The sequence below is a fragment of the Polyodon spathula genome, chromosome 3 (genome assembly GCF_017654505.1).
Source record: "Polyodon spathula isolate WHYD16114869_AA chromosome 3, ASM1765450v1, whole genome shotgun sequence".
Lineage (NCBI taxonomy): Eukaryota > Metazoa > Chordata > Actinopteri > Acipenseriformes > Polyodontidae > Polyodon > Polyodon spathula.
This window is the reverse complement of record NC_054536.1, coordinates 87270356-87291435: the sequence shown is the minus strand read 5'-3', so window position 1 is coordinate 87291435 and position 21080 is coordinate 87270356. Positions and strand designations below refer to the sequence as shown.

Here is a 21080-nt window from a genome sequence, read left to right as displayed (position 1 = left end):
TAATCAATCGAATGACAGCAAAAGTTGTAGACTAGTATCCCACCATCCTCATACAGACAATCAAAAAATGATTTAGCTCTGTCTTTTACTGAAATATTGCATTTTTTTTCTTCATTAGTGCAGCCGCCATGTTGAGATTCGGCAGAGACGCAAGTGAAATCACAATGAATTAAATCAACTTGGCTGGGTGTAGTGTAAAAAACAAACACTATGGATATTTGCTGACCAAACACGATCATGTTAAAAAACATTGTTTATGTCTCTTCACTGGTAACAACTGAACCATTTACAGGGAACATATTTTAGATTTTTTTTTTTATATTACAAGCTACAAAAATGACAATTGTGTAGCAGCTCAAGAAGAACCTTCCACACCAAAGTCATTCCACTAACAACCAGTACACTGAACAAATATTATAAAACAGATTTATCACCTGCATGAGTATACCACCATTCTTTCCCTGCTGAAGAACACAATCTGCTCTAGCTCAGCAAGCGATGTTAAGTGGCAGCTTGAATCTGACAACTCATAACTCACATGACAAAGTCATGGCATTAAATACAGCCCCAAGCCTCCTAGGAGACTGTATGGAATTTCACAGCACAGCAAAATGAAGTGCAACAGTTACATATCATTTTGATGTAGCATAGAGAAGACATTTATAGGTAATACTGGTACTCAAGGCAAACCACTTCAAAATTAGCAAAGCCTTGACATGCATACCGGTAATGTTTCACAGTTAAAATAAAGCATGTAGTAATGGTGCTAGTAAAAACTGGAACACAATGCTTGATGGGACCGTCGCATCTCAATGGAGGAGGTCACATCGCAAAACAAAATCTTTGCGAGCGGGCATCACGCACTGCCTGATGAAACCACAGGAAGGGATGCACTATTTGTGATTTTTTTCTGATGTTTGACCTGCACCGGATGCATATAGTACAGCAGCAACGGGGCAAATCAATAGGCGAAAACATAAGACTATGGCTGTAGGATACTAATGTAAACAATTCCGTCTAGAAGCGAGGTGATCGTGAAAACCAAATATGACTGCAGACATGCATGTATTCTCTCTATTTATTAAATATAGAGGGTGATTAGAAAGTAAGTTTACCACAGCAACGCATGGTGCATTGATGTGATAAAATTATTTTCTAACCACCCTGTATATTTTATTTATTTACTTTATGTTAAATAAAAAAAAAAAAACAATATATATATATATATATATATAATATATATATATATATATACAGTACTGTGCAAAAGTTTTAGGCAGGTTTGAAAAAATGCTGTAAAGTAAGAATGCTTTCAAAAATAGACATGTTAATAGTTTAACTTTATCAATTAACAAAATGCAAATGATGGATAAGTATCTGCCTGTACTTCTCAGCATTGAAGAGCCAATTAATTCTGACCAAATCCCCAACTCCATTTGCAGAATGCAGCCCCAAACTTGCAAGGAACCTCCACCATGCTTCAATGTTGCCTGCAGACACTCATTCATGTACCGGACTCCAGCCCTTCGGCGAACAAACTGCCTTCTGCTACAACCAAATATTTCTAATTTTGACTCATCAGAGCACCTGCTGCCATTTTTCTGCACCCCAGTTCCTGTGTTTTTGTGCACAGTTGAGTCGCTTGGCCTTGTTTCCACGTCGGAGGTATGGCTTTTTGGCCGCAAGTCTTCTATGAAGGCCACTTCTGACCAGACTTCTCCGGACAGTAGATGGGTGTACCAGGGTCTCACTGTTTTCCGTTTCTTTGTGCTTCTTCAAAAGAGCTTGGAGAGCACATCTGGAAACCCCTGTCTGTCTTGAAATTTCTGCCTGGGAGAGACCTTGCTGATGCAGTATAACTACCTTATGTCATGTTGCTGTGCACAGTCTTGCCATGGTGTATGACTTTTGACAGTAAACTGTCTTCAGCAACCTCACCTTGTTAGCCGAGTTTGGCTGTTCCTCACCCAGTTGTATTCCTCCTACACAGCTGTTTCTATTTCAGTTAATGATTGTGTTTCAACCTACATATTGAATTGATGATCATTAGTACCTGTTTGATATAATTATTTAATCATACACCTGACTATATGCCTACAAAATCCCTGACTTTGTGCAAGTGTACATAGAAGAATTGATGTTGTTTTGAAAGCAAAGGGTGGTCACACAAATATGGATTTGATGTAGATTTTTCTTCTGTTCACTCACTTTGCATTTAGTTAATTGATAAATATAATCTATTAACATGTCTATTTTTGAAAGCATTCTTACTTTACAGCATTTTTTCACACCTGCCTAAAACTTTTGCACAGTACTGTGTGTGTATATGCACACACACACACAAAAAAGAAAAAAGAAACCTATCAGTTATATTTGTATAAAATTCACTAGATGCGATCAAAAAAATTACAAACTCTGTTTTAAAGCAGGTGCAGTGACTTTTTTTATTGTGCTGACTTAACAATTGACAATTAACAATTTCGATCTTGGGCAGGTGTTGTGACTCTTGGCCTCCCAGTCTGTGGCATTGACAGAGTGTGTCTGGTTATACCATCTCGCCAGGTTTGAAATTGCTGGCTGCGAGCACCCAAGACAGCAAACACAGTACGCTGTCCTAATGCAGCCTCCAACATGCCGATTGCACGAACGCACTGCTCTCTTGACAGATGTGGCAATTTGTTGTTTTTTTTTTTTCTGTGACTTATTGCTTTTACTCAAGCTTTCAATTCAAGAGATGAAATCACTCCATAGCCAGTGTCCTATCAACTGTCTCACTAATTAGGTGATTAAGTGCATATGCTTTAGTCATAGTCACTCAAGCGTGTCATGGTCAAGGATGAATGATTGTGCAATTAAATTTTTAATTTCATGAAACAAATAACCCTTATAAAAATGTATGTAATGTTAAACTATTTATCCTAAAACTTCCAACAGATAACTTGTCATTTGTATAATCCATTAAAATCATGTATAATCTACAACCATCAATATGAACAGAATAATGCCAATAGCAAAAGGTTACAAAATAAATGAACAATTCAGATCAGAAATTGTACACACCAGACTCATTTATGCATTTATCAATTACAAATAAGTAACAATTATAGCTTAAATACTCCTACACTTAAACATCGTCAGCTACATTTTACTTAATCTTTAATCCAATTCAATTATATTAGAGATAAAAACTGAGATCCAGGGTTTCATTTAACCCATGTGGTTTCATGGTTTTCAAAGTAAAAATCCAAAAAGATATCTTTCTCTATATATTAAATTACACCCCTACCAATAATGTCACATTTTGTTGAATTATAAATATATGCAGTTTTTCAAACAAACTATTTTTATTCAAAGCTGCAGTGGTTAATGAACACTGTTATATGAGGAGGAGGTTAAATATCAGCAAAACTTGCAAAGAAAATTTCCAAAATGACATGTACTGGTTGCAGAGTATTCATTCCCTTAAGTCAGTACTTGGTAGAAGCACCTTTTCCAGAAATTACTGCTATGAGTCTTTTTGGACAGGTCTCTACTAGCTTTGCACAGAAAGATGATTACACTTTTGCTCACTGCAATCTTCAAGTTTCACCATAAATTTTCGATTGGATTCAGTCAGGACTTTGACTGGGCCACTCAAGAATATTAATTCTCTTCTTGTTCAACCACTCCAGTGTGGCTTTGGCTTTATGCTTTGGGTCACTGTCCTGCTGAAATGTGAATTTACTCCCCAGTTTTAATCTTGGCTGACTCAAACAGGTTTTCCACAAGGATTCGCTTATACTTTGCACCATCCATTCTCCCCTCTATCGTGACAAGCTTCTCAGTCCCTGCTGAAGAGAAGCAGCCCCATAACATGATGCTGCACCACCACCATGCTTGACAGCTGGGATGATGCTGACTGGGTGATGTGGGCAGCTCTCGCGCCAGACGTAATACTTGGAATTTAGACCGAAAAGTTTTCAATTTTTGGTCAGACCACAAAACCTTTGACCATGTCTGGCAGTATCATCTAAAAGGCTTCCCCATGCAAACTCCATACATACGCTGCGCTATATATATTATATATATTATAGATATATAATATAATATATATATATATATTATATTATATATATATATAATATGCGCTTAATTGGGATTAAGCCTTTTCGCTATACGATGACCCTTTTTACTACCACAGAGCTGGAATACTGATGGTGTCTCGACCTTATGTCTTTTCCAATGACGCAAATATAAAGAAATATATATATATATATATATATATATATATATATATATATATATATATATATATATATAATATATATATACACACACACACACACACGGTTTTCCATTAATTTGTATACAATGTCTGTGCCGACAAGAACCAACAGCCCCATAAGCATTGTACTTTTTAGATGACATATTTACAGAATACTTAACTGCTGCCATGACTCATTTATTATTAACATCATTATAATTAAATTAAGCCAAATCATGTTATTTATAATGAAGAACATAACTGTGTCACTCAAAGGCTTATAAGTAAGGGTCTACCGAAATCACGATTTTGCGGATTACGTGGAAAACGTGAAATTGAGGGGTCACCGCAAAATTCACCTCTTTTAGGGACCAATGCATACCGAACAAGTACAGGGAGGGGAAAAAAAAGAAACCTTGTTTAAATAAACTACAGCACAACACCAGTTACATATCATCCTTCTGTAGCTAGCCCTTTTTTATTCTTTCACTGTCCTGTTTGCACTTAGCAAAAAACAAAACAAACAAAAAACGTCCACAAATAACATTTACAAAGTGGGTAAGGTTCTTGTTTACTATTCAAATGACAACGTTTTAATAAGCCTATCAGTGCTGAGAGATTACTGAGAATAATTTTTACATTCTAGGATGTTTTCAACCCTACGATTACCTAGTTTGAATGTAAAAAATAAGTTTTAAAATATACTTAAATTAATTTAATCTCCACAAATGTCTCCATAAGTGTAATTTAGTGATCTACTACCTAAAAACCTTACATCAGTGGTAGCCACAACTCTCAGGAACTAGAATCAGAAAGAATTTTATAAATACCATGTCTGCTTTTGATTTTACACCAAATTGTTTTGACGGGTGCATAATGTGAAGAAGTTCGTCGTCAGATAGATCTGTCAACTCATCAAGACCTTCTGTAAAAAAAACTTTTTTTTCTTTCGGTAGGTAAGTATTCTTGGTTTCATAAAGCAACTGAATATGCTCTGTGGTAATACTGCACTTTAAAATCATGGTATACACCATAATCAAAACCGAAACCTAAAGATACTGAAATGCAGTACCTCATTCATATAGACACACACACACACACACACACACACACAGTGCCTTGCAAAAGTATTCAGACCCCTGACCAATCCTCTCATATTACTGAATTACAAATGGTACATTGAAATTTCGTTCTGTTCGATATTTTATTTTAAAACACTGAAACTCAAAATCAATTATTGTAAGGTGACATTGGTTTTATGTTGGGAAATATTTAAGAAAAATAAAAAATTGAAATATCTTTCTTGCATAAGTATTCAACCCCCACACATTAATATTTGGTAGAGCCACCTTTCGCTGCTATAACAGCTTTAAGTCTTTTGGGGTAAGTATGTACCAGCTTTGCACACAGTGTTGGAGTGATTTTGGCCCATTATTCTTGGCAGATTTGCGCAAGGTTGTTCAAGTTGGTTGGACGATGATTGTGGACCGCAATATTCAAATAGTGCCACAGATTCTCAATGGGATTGAGATAACGACTTTGACTGGGCCATTGTAGGACATTCACCTTTTTGTTCTTGAGCCACTCCAATGTTGCTTTGGCATTGTGCTTGGGATCATTATCCTGCTGAAAGGTGAATTTCTTCCCAAGCTTCAGTTTTTTAGCGGCCTAAACAGATTCTCTTGCAGTATTTTCCTGTATTTTGCTCCATCCATTCTTCCTTCAATTGTAACAAGACGCCCAGTCCCTGCTGATGAGAAGCATCCCCACAGCATGATGCTGCCACCACCATACTTCACTGTAAGGATGGTGTGTCTTGAGGCATGGGCAGTGTTAGGTTTGCGCCACACATAGCGCTTTGAGTTTTGGCCAAAAAGCTTTATCTTGGTCTCATCTGACCACAAAACCTTTTCCCACATCGCAGCTGGGTCACTCTCATGCTTTCTGGCACTCCAGGCATGCTTTCAGATGGTACTTTTTGAGTAACGGCTTCTTTCTTGCCACCCTCCTATACCGGCTAGTGTTATGCAGAGCTCTTGATATGGTTGACTGGTGCACCATTACTCCACTCCCAGCCACTGAACTCTCTAGCTCCTTCAAAGTGATTGTTGGCCTCTTTCACAAGTCTCCTTCTTGTTTGAGTGCTGTTTTGAGGGACAGCCTTTTCTTGGCAGTGCCTGGGTGGTATGATGCAGCTTCCACTTCATGATTATTGATCCAACTGTGCTCACTGGGATATCCAAACACTTGCATATTATTTTGTACCCTTTCCCTAATCTATGCATTTGTATTACTTTATCTCTAACTTCTGTAGAATGCTCTTTGGTCTTCATTTTCCTTCAGATTCACAGCCTTACCAATGATCCTTCAACAGGCAGGTTTTTATCCAGAAAATGTGATAGCAACTTTAATGGTTCACAGGTGGAGGTCAATGGTAAGGTAACTGTGTCCTCGTTAGGGCAATTTCTTTCATCGGTGCAAACTGGGAGCTTCCACAGCACAAGGGTTGAATACTTATGCAAGCAAGATATTTCAGTTTTTTATTTTTCGTAAAAATATTTCCCAACATAAAACCAATGTCACCTTACAATAATTGATTTTGAATTGAAGTGTTTTAAAATAAAATATCAAACAGAACGAAATGTCAATGTACCATTTGTAATTCAGTAATATGGCAGAATTGGTCAGGGGTCTGAATACTTTTGCAAGGCACTGATATATATATATATATATATATATATATATATATATATATATATATTTCTATTGACCTACAAAAACATACTGAACCTTGCAAGAAAAACATTCCTGCACGTCAATAACAAACTACTATACATCAGCATGTTCACAGACAAAGTCATTCATCAAATTCTGTTACAAGTGTCAAGCAACCAGCAGCTTTTGTGAGGATAAGGCAGCTTTTATGCCCAGCCCTAGTCAGTTACTGGACAGATAAAGAAAAGATCATTATTACAATAAATAACTTTGTTGGGACTACTTTGAGTCAGTTCCTAGCTATTGTTGTATAAAATGCTAAAGTTTACTTTGCAATATGATGCAAGCTTGACTTGTGCATTTTTTTTTTTTTTTAATTCTGCCGCATCAATAATTTGATTTTCTGGATGCTGACAGCAAGACCATCACTAGTTACAGTAACAGATGTTTGTCCTGTTGGGGCGACTGGCACAGCACACCTTACCTGCTTATGCAGCCAGGTTGAATATGGTTCTCAGTCCTGTAAGGCGTTTGAAGGGGGAACTTTTTTCAGGACCTTGCAACCATGTATTGTCCAAATATCCGATATAACATTTGTAGTCAACTTTTGACTATAAATGTATGTGTGTGTGTGTGTGTGTAATATATATATATATATATATATATATATATACACACACACACACACACACATATATTATATCTATATACATATATATATGGAAATTTACAATTTCCAAGAAATAGATGTCTACAATTATTTATTTCAGCAATTTTTTTGCAAAACTATTCATATCCTTTGATGCTATGATAGTATTGTCTACACAGTGCTAGAAATTTCTATATAAAAATGCAGAACATAATTTTAGAAAAGTCTAGAAAATACTAGGATTGTAGGCGATTATTCTTAGAGTAAAGGGTTAGGCGAAAAACCTGTAACGGCGTAAACGAAGTCGTCCAAACTTTCCTGCCACATTTGTTGTACAGTCAGCATCTGAGACTACATAATGAAGTGCTGTTGGTAATACTCGTTATCTCGACATGGCAATTCTTTACAACTAAGCAGCCAACTGCACCAATAAGCCAAAAGTGTTTAAATCAATAATGATAAAGACATTATGAGAAAAAAAAAAAAGACAAAAATGTAGTGACAGTGAAACAAATGTCAGTTACCCAGACTTGCAGATAAAACAACAGCTTTTTGTGTCAGGAATTCAGCATTTAGTTGACATCATAACCAGTATCACAGTAATAGTTCACAAGGTTAGCAGTAGTTTGCCAGCTGCTGTGACTGCTGTGAAAAAAGACGGATTCCCAGATACGCCACATGGAAGCTGGACAACTGGATCGAATTGACTAACGTTTTGATTTGGGATACAATGTGTTCAGGTCAGAAGGTTTGTATCAGCAGTAAGATTGGTGCCGACTTGGGAGAGGCTACAAGCGACAACGATCTGAGAGCGTTTATTTTTATTATGACTATTGTTTGAATAGTGTTTACTATTAGGATTAGTATAAATCAGTTAATCTTTTAGCGTTTCTGTTACCATATGGTAACAGCTCGATTGCGGATTTGCTTAAAAAAAAAAAAAAAAAAAAAAAAAAAAAATCATTTGTGCACATTTTCAAATCATGAATACAGTATTTTCATTTTCTGACAAGCACGCCAATGTGTGCATGTTAAATGGCTGAAATACAATAGCATATATGAAAGGCTTCCCTTAGCCTTTTTTTTTTTTTTTTTTTTCTTTTTATTTGAGACGTGGGCTCTCTTAGGTTACTGTACACATTAGGAACATACGGCAATGAAAAACAATCATGAAAAAATATGCATGCAAGCTAAAGGTTGTCCCCCCCCCCCCCCCCCCCCCCCTTTCGGTCCGTTTGTGTTCACAATGCAGTTTGCAAGTGAACTCGGGTCGTTTATATGGTGTGCGAATCGGATGTTTACAATATCCTGCAAGCTATTGATGTATTTTCCTGGTTTGTAATATAGCATGTTTTAGATTCTTACACACTGCTGTGGAAGAAAGCACTGGGAAAGCACTTTAATTTAATTAATACATTTCTTGAATGCCAGCAAGTAAGAGAACGCAGTTTACGCAGTCCTGCACGGTTCTCCTAATGTCAGCACTAAAAGTTATTTGAGAAAAGACTGAATATATTTTATAATTTTGTGAGTTTTGTCATATTTGGCAATATTTTGGTGTCTGGCCAAAATTTCTACCAGAACTTTAGTTTCTCGCACTGTCCATTTTTTTTTTTTCTTTAATTTACTTAAGTCGTAGCAATTCTGAAGCCAAATGCGGATGGTGTGGCAAGGAACATTCGAGAAACAGCTGTTCAGCCATGGGAAAAGAGTGCAAAAAGAAATCCTTTTCGCAAGGATGTAACGGACAAAATACAGAGAGTGAAGCAGATAGAGGAAGACAGTGAAAGTGAACTGTTTATAAAAGTTATGGAGAATGTAGACAGACCTGTAAAAGACTGAAAAGCACAAACAGAGGTAAATGGAGAATCCGTCATGCTTAAACTAGATACCGGAGCACAAGCCAACGTTTTGCCAAAACACACCTACCAGAAAATGAGCTCAAAGCTAGCTTTCAAAAAGACAAAAGTGAAACTGATAACATACAGTGGCGAACTAATTCCAGTCATCGGAGTGACAACAATGCCCACAAAGGTACTGTCAAAACCTTTGAATTGACAGTAGTTGATGTAAAAGCACAGTCTGTGTTAGGATTACAAGCATGTGAAGAGCTCAATTTAATAAAGTGACTGATGCATTTAAATATAGTACAAGAAGGAAGCGAGATATTAGCACAGTACAAAGATGCTTTTGGAGAGTTTACAAGGCAATCACAGAATTAAATTTGACCTGGACGTTGCTCCAGCTGTGCATCCACCAAAGAAAATAGTTTGCTTAAAGAGACAAAGTTAAAAAAAGAATTGGAAAGAATGACAGAACTGGGAGTAATTCTTATGAAAGTATTGAATATTTTTATTTGGATTTCATGTAATGGACATACACAAAATAGTCCAAATTGGTGAAGTGAAATGAAAAAAAATAACTTGTTTCAAAAAATTCTAAAAAATAAATAACAAAAAAGTGGTGCGTGCATATGTATTCACCCCCTTTGATATTAAGCCTCTAAATAAGATCTGGTGCAACCAATTACCTTCAAAAGTCACATAATTAGTTAAAGTCCACCTGTGTGCAATCTAAGTGTCACATGATCTCATTGTATGTATATATATATATATATATATATATATATATATATATATATATATATATATATATATATATATATATATATATATATATATATATATATATACACATATACATATATCACCTGTTCTGAAAGGCCCCAGAGCCTGCACCACCAAGCAAGCGGCACCATGAAGACCAAGGAGCTCTCCAAACAGGTCAGGGACAAAGTTGTGGAGAAGTACAGATCAGGGTTGGGTTATAAAAAAATATCCGAAACTTTGAACATCCCACAGAGCACCATTAAAGCCATTATTAAAAAATGGAAAGAATATGGCACCACAACAAACCTGGCAAGAGAGGGCTGCCCACCAAAACTCACGGACCAGGCAAGGAGGGCATTAAATCAGAGAGGCAACAAAGAGACCAAAGATAACCCTGAAGGAGCTGCAAAGCTCCACAGCGGAGATTGGAGTATCTGTCCATAGGACCACTTTAAGCCGTACACTCCACAGAGCTGGGCTTTACGGAAGAGTGGCCAGAAAAAAGCCATTGCTTAAAGAAAAAAATAAGCAAACACGTTTGGTGTTCACCAAAAGGCATGTGGGAGACTCCCCAAACATATGGAAGAAGGTACTCTGGTCAGATGAGACTAAAATTGAGCTTTTTGCCATCAAGGAAAACGTTATGTCTGGCGCAAACCCAACACCTCTCATCACCCCGAGAACACCATCCCCACAGTGAAGCATGGTGGTGGCAGCATCATGCTGTGGGGATGTTTTTCATTGGCAGGGACTGGGAAACTGGTCAGAATTGAAGGAATGATGGATGGCGCTAAATACAGGGAAATTCTTGAGGGAAACCGGTTTCAGTCTTCCAGAGATTTGAGCTGGGAGGTTCACCTTCCAGCAGGACAATGACCCTAAGCATACTGCTAAAGCAACACTCGAGTGGTTTAAGGGGAAACATTTAAATGTCTTGGAATGGCCTAGTCAAAGCCCAGACCTCAATCTAATTGAGAATCTGTGGTATGACTTAAAGATTGCTGTACACCAGCGGAACCCATCCAACCTGAAGGAGCTGGAGCAGTTTTGCCTTGAAGAATGGGCAAAAATCCCAGTGGCTAGATGTGCCAAGCTTATAGATACATACCCCAAGAGACTTGCAGCTGTAATTGCTGCAAAAGGTGGCACTACAAAGTATTGACTTTGGGGGGGTGAATACTTATGCACGCTCAAGTTTTATGTTTTTTTGTCTTATTTCTTGTTTGTTTCACAATAAAAAAATATTTTGCATCTTCAAAGTGGTAGGCATGTTGTGTAAATCAAATGATACAAACCCCCAAAAAATCCATTTTAATTCCAGGTTGTAAGGCAACAAAATAGGGAAAATGCCAAGGGGGGTCAATACTGTCGCATGCCACTGTAGGTATGGTTAATTTCTTGCAAAATACCTACCACAAACGTAATAACAGCACCACTAAGACAACTGTTTCAAATTAACATTGAATGGTACAGGACAAAAGAACACAAACGGCTGTGAAAGAGGTGAAAGCATGTTTAACAAAAGCTCCAGTTGTTAAGTATTTTGACCAAAACAAGCCAGTAAAGTTAACAGTAGATGCCTCACAAAGTGGCTTGGAAGCAGCTTTGCTACAAGTCAGTATGGAAATTGCATATGCATCCTGAGCACTGACCACCACAGATCAAAGGTATGCTCAAATTGACAAGGAGATGCTGGCAGTAGTATTTGGATGTGAGAGGTTCCACCAGTATGTGTATGACAGAAGAACTGATGTTCAATCAGATCACAAGCCACCTGAAGAAATAGTGAAGAAACCACAGAGTAAAGCACCACCAAGAATTCCTAAATTCCTACTGAAAACTAATGCTGGCTGCTGATGCGCTATCGAGAGCTTACCTGCCAGAGACAGATCACAGCATTGAAGAGGAAGCTGAGGCACAGGTACATATGCTGACAACATTTTTCCATCTCGTATGACAAACGCAAAGGACGTGTCGAGATTCAAAATGACAGCACAATGCAGGCTCTGAAAAAGGTTATAGAGAAAGGATGGCCTGAAACAAGCAAAGAAATACCAAAAGAGCTGAAACCCTACTGGAATGTGAGAGAAGAACTCAGCACATCTGACAATCTAATCCTAAAAGGGGAGAAAATAGTCATACCTGAGAGAACGTGGAGTGAAATGCTGAAAATAATACATGAAGGACACCTCAGCATTGAAGCATGTAAAAGAAGAGCCAGATAGATCTTGTATTGGCCAGGCATGAATGCATTAATTATTGATGTAGTGTCAAAATTTGCTGTATGCCAGAAACACAAACGACAACAGCAAAAAGAAACACTGACCCAGCATGAGGATCTAAAAACACACCAATGCAGATGATTTCCACAGCTATCTTCTACTTTGAAAACAAAAAATATGTATTGACGATGTACTCATATTCTGGATTCTTTGGAGTAGGCCTGTTAAGAGAATCAACAAGTGAAACTGTGATCACTCTGATGAAGTCTGTACTTGCAAGGCATGGAACACAGAGAAAGTAGTCTCTGACAATGGACCATATGAAACGCTGATAAAGGCATTGACTCGTTGCTAGGTATTATTAGTTGCTCTAAAACAAGTTCACTGCTAATTAATATTGTAATTTAAATAGCGCCCCTTTTAATGTAAACGCATAATTAATCGTCTCAATTGTTTCTTTCCTAATTCTGCAATTCACAGTGGAGCCGAGTCTGCAAATACTTTCTATTTTACAAATCCATGTAAGTTAAAAAAAAAGTAAGTTAAAACATGTGGAAAACTTTGCAATGCACAGATTTAGTTTAAATTGGATTACATTTATAACATTAAAAAATGCTTCATATTAATTATGTATACATTACCAGCTTTTTCAGTGGCAAATGCATTAATCCAATGTTTTATAATAACATTCTTTATAAATTATTAATATGTAAAATGTTGTTATGGTTTTTTGACCTAAAATAAATATAACATAATGGGTTTAATTATAATTTTGTAAGAGACAAATAAATGCCCTTTAAAACATGCTGCAATACCTTACTTTTCTGTATATTACAAACAAAACCCATGCATTTAAAAATGCTGTCGGTGCTTACAAACAAGCAGGGAAGCAGTCTAGAGAAGAAGCAGCTCAACAGAAAAGGTTTTACAATCAGAGGACCCGAGGTGTACCCTTACTCCCTGGAGAAAGTGTCTTGTTGCAGGACATCAGAGCAAAGGTAAGGGTAAGTTAACTGATCATTGGCAAAGTATGTTTCATGTAGTTGTCTCACAACCAGATGTTCAATTGCCAGTATATGCTCTCCAACCAGAGCAGGGAAACGGTCCTGAGAGAGTATTGCTAATATTGAAAACTATTAATAATAACGTACTTGGGGTTTTGTTTGTTGAAATCTAAAAAAAAGTTTGCCCCACCGTACTCTTACAAAACCAAAACAAACCCAAATAAGCAGCTGTTTTATGTCAGAAAACAGTGACATGGTTACAACGTCAAAGGGATAAATATCCTCGAGTCCTATCTCTTCAAAAAACTTCACTGAACACCACTTGCTGTTTTTAAATAAAATCATCAATTTGGGGGGAAAAAATGATGAAAATGAAATATATTTCAAAGGCACAAATATACAGAAGATAAAAGGAAAATAACTGAAAAGCCACCAACATTTTCTTGAGACAGTCATATATTATACTTAGGGCTTCTGATTTTCGGTTTTAACCAATAAAACCCAATAAAACACCCAACACAAAAAAAAAATGAAATTGGTGGCTAGCCAATAAACACCAGAAAAACTGTGGAAATGGTTAATCAATTCATGTTGACTTTACCCTTCCCATTAAAAAATAAAACCTACTACAAAAATAATAATAAATACATTTCCCAGTTCTGTTGGGCAATGTCCCGCCTTCCTGACTTGTATATATCATTGATTCGTTCTGAATACTTTAAACCTGCCCCAACTACCGAGCGACAGCATATTCCTACATTTCTATTAGAGACTCCGCCTGTGAGATTTAAAACGAGATTACAATCAGGAATGGAGGCTTGTTAGAGGAATTTAAAGCCGTATTACAGTTAAGCTACTGAGGATTTAAAACAGAATTGTGGCGAAATGTACAAAAATGCCAACACACAAAAACCCCAGAAGAATGTGCCCATGACCTTAGGGGTTTCGTTGCGGAAGACAGCAAAGGAAAGAAGGTACAACTTAAGTGTGCAAGTACTATCGAGTTACTACATATTTTGACCAAAAAATAATAATAAAAAAAAAAACACTCAAGCATTTTGCAAAGTAACCAAAAACAATAATTTGATACAATATCAAAAACGAAAGCCAGCGAAAAAAAAGGATTTACATAAAACTTGAAAATTGCTAAAAATAAGCACCGAAAAATACAATTAATAAAAACTGAAAAACAGAAGCCCTCATTATACCGTAGAAAAGCCCAAATACAGTAGCTGACTGGCTTTAGCATTCTGTATGTAGCTCAAAGGGCTGGCATTGCATAGCTATTTCTGCAAGTCAAAGCCCCTCACTGTTTCAAGGTTACACTGATTTAATAAAGCATGATTACATATCATTTATGATATTTATATGCAGTTCACAGATAATTATTGATCTCAGTTTTACCCTTTTCTGTTAATCTCAGCCCCACACAATTTTGAAAAGATAAATGAAGACTTGACAAGACGGTTCTGAGCACAAAGTACAGCAGAAGCAGACAGATGGACATAAATCAACTCTAATGTCCCAACTTAGCAAGAGAGAAGAACAGCAATTGGCAACACCATTATATATTTCATAAAAGTTCATTACAAATACATACAGGTCAAGCGGTGCCCAGAAGATATGGTGCAATAGTTATTTCAAGCCTTAATGGATTGTAAGGGGATTATTTCGAAAAATGAAGGTAATGTCACGTCTTAATCTTTAAACATTTACTTCCCATTTTACATTTCAAGTGGAATTAAATTCCCTTGCATATCAAATTTGGCAAAAAAGTATATATTAACATAGCTAAATCATAACAAGGATCCAAAAACTATTAATGAACATCCAGCAGTCCAAAACTGGCAAAATGTAGTTAGACTAACGATCCAAAGGACACCTTACCATACACTGCATACACACTCTTCCATTCCGCTCAGCCTATCATGCTGTAAAGACAAAACTAGAGCTATCTGTATCATTATAGCATGTACAAGCACCTGAACCACATCCCAGTCACCCTAGTGGGGGATAATAAATAAAAACTGACTGTACAATGCTTTAGTAAGGTTAGTCAAATATTGGATTATTGGTTCTCAAGATGAAGAAATTGAATTTACACACTGCCGTACATATGGACATGGCTAAGAAGAAAATGTGTTCTAGCCACAATTGTTTTATTTTTATTATTAGGTAATTCATATATTATAATGAATTAGGTGTCAGTTTTTATTAAAACTATTATCTTTTTAAATTCACCCCCAAAAATTCAAAGCCTCCCGCAAAACAGTCTCATCCCCCGAAAACTGAAACCTAAAGATGGGACTCCCTCCCCCAGTTCTAAAAAACTGAAACGCACTTAGCTCAGCGTAGTTACAATAATCAGGGTGCGAAATAACTGACAGCACCAACAGCAATTGCCACAGTGACCAAGCTGCTTGCCTGCATGCAGCCCGCCCATCATTGCCGCCAGTGTCCCTCTGCACCAGAACATCTGATCTACAACCCATTCACAAACTTGCTCAGAGTCAGCCGGCCCGTTCCGCCACAATTCAATTGAATTCTTCATCTCGTCCTGACAGAAAATGAGTCATAATGTATTATTGTTGCCATTCTTTTTACTGTGCCCCTCCCAGCACTAAGCCACAAGAAAGACATACTGTACCATTGGTTCATGATGGGCAAACAGAGGGAGAGACGTTGTTAAGCCTGAGACAGACAGACAGACAGGCTTGGCACCGCTGTCATTTTCAGTGCGATACCGCTAGTCTGCAACCAGACACACAGGAGGGGTATGCACTACGAGACTGACTTCTTACAATATAGAAAAAATGTACAGTACAGTAGTTGTCACTACTACACCGTAGACTATGTACCTGAACATAATTTTCATATATGGCCAAAAGGTTTTAATTTAAAAAAAAAAAAAAAAAACTATATGAACATAATTTCGATATTATATTTAACACCATGCAATCTAAGAAACTACTAATCAGTATCCCAAAAGTCTACTGGAAACTATAGTAGTAGTAGTACAGTATTTCATGTTAGCTTTCAAAATGTCACATTTTTCCATTTTTGGAAAACAACAAAGCGATATGTAATTTCAATATGACAAAGTAACATTATTAATTCTATAAGGTGTGATGCAAAACTTTTGGCCATAGCTGTAATGCCACCCCATATAATCTACTAAATAAAAACACTTTTTTTTTTAAAAGTTGTTTTTCTGTCATCTATATGTAGGTGTATGAAATGAGCAATGTGATCTTAGCAAAGAAACATACAAACATGTTGCTGACAGCAAGCAGCCTACTATTAAAGTGTTCGGAAATACTGTATATCCTTTTACAGCCAGTTACTTAGTAAAAACAATAGTGACCTACAGCAATGACAAAAAAAGGTAAAACGTGATAACAGTATCAAATTGGCTACAGGAAGGAGGCTCATCAGGGGTGATGTATAAAATACTGACTTGCCTGTCCTTGTATGCAATATGTGAGGGAACACTTCAGGGTGCTTGGACACATCCGTAGATAGCAGTTTCATTCTTCCCGGCAAGCATGTGTTGTCAGCACTTAGCTGTGATTGGTAAATTCGAGCAGCAGCCAGAAAATATATACTCTGTATTCGTTTTGAGCAGTACTGTCAGTGGCGGATGCCGCGCCTATCTGTACCTGGCTTAAAGCTCAATATGACCACGCTTCCAGGATTTTTCAATCACACTTGTTTACTGGCAGTGTCACTGCGTGATTTTTGTGTCTGAGCCCCGTGCCAACTCCAAAACGTTTGAAAAGAAGGAAGAAGAGATGTCTGTTTTCATTTGTTTTTGTGCAATACATTCCCACTACCTTACGTAGTTTTGCTTTTTAACTAGTAAAATGTGTGCTTTCATGAAAGGGGTTAGACTGTGTAGTATGCTTAAAACAGCATAACGATTTTTTTTTTTTTTTTCCCCCTGAAATCAATCATCCAGGAATGCACCGTAACAAAACAGTAAATCCTTTGCAACTGAACATTTCAATAACTGTGAAGTTATATAAAGTCTCTCAAATGTAAAAACAAACATAGCTGCAAAAATTAGTTCTAATACCATGTCATTTTATTAATTAATTCACATATTATGCAGGTAACTTAAGATATCGGAAAGCATTATAGTTACCTTCATGTACGGTTACTCCACAGTTGTCACACTGTATTATTTCATCTGCATCTTCACTGTTATCACCTAGGCACACACAACAGATTAGTATGTGATCCATCTTCTGAGAGCTCCTGTTCTGGCTTTTGTCTAGCTGCAGTGAATCCTACATTAAAAGAAAATCAAGAAATAATATTGTTTATTTTAAAAAGGTGTATCTAAAAGCTGATGATGAGAAAATGACTCAGCCAATGCACATTGAGCCAAAAACAGAACCACATTTTAAGTTCCTGCACGGATTTCCTTTGGGGTGTGTTTTTGACACTTTTACTTATAAAATATTTGCTAGACAAAACATCACCAAACTTGACTAAACAGATCAAAAACCCAACGGCACTCACTGTGCCATGTTTGGCTGTTAGATCAATGACATAACTCAATGGCCTCCCAATAAGCTTTTTGAACGGAGCATGTCAATGTGCTTTAGAGCAGTGGTTTTCAACTGTGGTACGCATACCAGTACTGGTACATGACAGGCTTGCAACTGGTACCCGCACTGGAAGTTGTTCTTTATGACGACATGATTCCTCAACCACAATACTCCCTCAATCCCACCATCGTAATGTATCAATCTGTTTGTACCATTGAGTCACAGACAAATGACGGTGCAGGGCTCCAGACTGCGACTAAAATGGTTGCAAATAAGAAAACAAAAGTTTTGACAACTGTTTTTTGGGGTTAACCACAAACATGTTGCCTCTCCTTTTAAAAAGCATGCGTCACTTTTTCTGAATGCGACAGGACGTCGGTCTGTATAATTTATTTTTTTTTTTTTAAAATGCATATCACATGTTTTAATAAACAAGGGTGAGAAGGGCAGTACAATTTGATCTAATACAAATGCTTGCAAGCGCACAGTGGTATTTACACCTGCAGAATACGGGAACCCCAGTTTTTTGCAACAGTTATGATGGTGACCAAACGCGTGAGAGCTCCTTTTAAGAAATATAAAACAGTGAAAAACAAAAATACACTTAACGTTTGTGTATTGCACATGTGCCATTAACAAACTGCCCTGGAAACTTAAAATAAAGAAAATAATTAATGAAGGGCTGAAATGTAGCAAAAGGCTTAACAATTAAACAAAAAAGGAAGTGAAAAGGTTACCATACCAAGTCTGTGAACTCCAATAAACCAACCTTTTGCAGTCAACTCGCAGAGAACCTAAACAGTGTTGAGTCAACACGAACTGATTTTTTTCATCTGTTGCATCCCAGATATAAATCGATTTAGATATACTGTTTACCGTCAGGACTTTAAGGATGATTTAATTGTAAAACAGTTTCCCCAGTTAAGCCCCTTTCACACTGGCACTCCTACCTGGGTCCTGGCTACCCGGGTCACAATCCCGCGGAGTATGAAACTACATACCAGGGCAACCTCAGGATGTGGGTTGACACGATTTGACCCGGGTTGAGCGAGACAAAATGCTTGACGGCCGTCCATGAGCCGACGCAATAACAAACAGCCACCACTCCTGCATAAAGGTTTCACTTCCGTGAGGAACATTTTCATTTATTCTGTTTAGCCATATTTTTGTTGATTAAGGCACAGCATGAGCCAGACTGCAGCAGGGATGTAGAAACATTTGCTCCAATCAACATTTGGGCTGACGGTTCATATACAGAGAAGCTTGGATGGAAGCATCAGTAACAAGCTGCTTCCGGGGCATTGATACGTGTATTGTGTACTTGCGTCTGTCACCCAGGTCAACTCTGCTTTATCAAACACAGTGTGAAATCGCTTACCCCACTCACATGACACCGGATACTGACGCAGGTAGACTCTGACCTGGGTAGAGCATGCCAGTGTGAAAGGGGCTTTAGATGATGAGTTGATAGTATCTCTTCATGCAAAGAAGCAGGCACAGTAATTTAAGAGTATCGTTAACATAATGAAAAACAGTAATGTACTAAAGCAGGGTCAGCTGTTGCAGGAAAACAAAGTTTACTTCTCAAAACGACAATTAAGAAATGTGAAAGTATAACACACAGAAATACATGGGATTGTAAATAGAAAGCGTAATAAAATGTAGTACTGCTTACTTGATTGCAGTAAAAAAAAAAAAAAAAAAAAAAAAAACTCCATTCACTACATTTAGCTCTCAGATTGTGCTAATGTAAATACATGACAGTGTGTTTGCTGTGGTGTATTTATTATCATAAATATAGCAGAATAAACTCACTGCAATTTAAACTGTTTTTTACTGAAAAATAAACGGGAACATGTAATTATAGAGCTGTCTGTGTTGCAAGCTGTCAGATCAAGTCTTCATAAACACTGAGCATGGGAGCTGCAGCATGCTATTTCCCATATTACAACAGTGCACCAATTCCATAAAACAACATAATATAAACATGCAGAGTTCATTGCAGTCATCAGCTGCATAGATTAACCATTCATGGGAATAAGGCAACAAACACGTGTGTACAGACACAACAAACTTGGCTGTAATGGGATAGGTATCTGTTTTACAACAGCCAGTGAAGATTGCACAGTTACTGATAGACCTGGGGGTCCTTGATGGAAACACTGGTACTTGAGATGAAAACCACTGCTTTAGAGCATAACTGTGCAGTACAATGAGCAAAAACTGAAGCTCTAAAATCAGCAGTCTTAATGCACTCAACAACAATCTTTCAAAAACCTGAGAAATGCAGCAGGATAGTACACGTTAATCAATAGTGTTTAAAAAAAAAAAAAAAACACATCTGTACCTCATTGTTTTTACCCCGAGAGATACTTAGGCTATCATTAGTCCACTCCTCCTCTTCCACACTGTTTGTTCTTGGTGCTTTCGTTTTGGCTTTTTTTTGGCTTTCATCCTCGCTTCCGCTACTGCTGTCATCTTCATCATTTTCATCACCATCATTATCCTCATCACTCCCACTTCCATTGTCCTCTTCATCACTTCCCCCTTTGTGCGCTGTAGCTTTTCCTTTTTTCTTCCCAGCCGTTGGTCGCCAGTCATTGTCGTCCTCACTGTCATAATCATCCATCTCATTCAGCTGTTCCATTGTGATAAAATCTAACATAGGTCTGTTTCTGCGCAAATTCCACTTTTTGGGCTCCGAGGAAGACTCTTCGGTAGTGGCACTGGTACTGGTACTGGCACTGGCCTCACCCTCTGAAACTTTTTCAGTTTTCTTCTTGCATTTGGTGACAGCCTCCTCTTTGCTTGCAGATCCACATGGTTCGTCGTCCGATTTTTCCTTTGTAACAGAGGTTACTTCAGTGTTCAGACTTTTAGGCTGCTCTTCACAAATTGATCCTCCTTCTTCTTCCTCCTCTTCTTCTTCCAGTGCATTTTCTTCAGAGTCACTGTCCGATCCTCCACCACTCTCCTTTGACCCATCATCATCACTTCCATTTCCACTGCCTTCTGAGCCTGTCAATTAAGGAGCATAAAATTTAATAATAACTTGAGAACAGCTTTGAATACAGACTAATAGATG

At 37.4% G+C, this 21080-nt stretch overlaps 1 protein-coding gene across 3 annotated transcripts in view; it reads right to left on the bottom strand.

Annotated features, from left to right (window-relative positions):
- Positions 1 to 21080, bottom strand: part of phf14 (PHD finger protein 14) — a 132498-nt gene that overhangs the window by 107771 nt on the left and 3647 nt on the right. For all 3 annotated transcript variants that reach the window (XM_041246261.1, XM_041246263.1, XM_041246262.1), the window contains exons 3-4: positions 20343 to 21013; positions 17587 to 17731 (exon numbers count right to left, since the gene is read on the bottom strand). In XM_041246261.1, coding sequence (XP_041102195.1) covers positions 17587 to 17731; positions 20343 to 21013 — 816 coding nt within the window. The remainder of the gene's footprint in view (positions 1 to 17586; positions 17732 to 20342; positions 21014 to 21080) is intronic.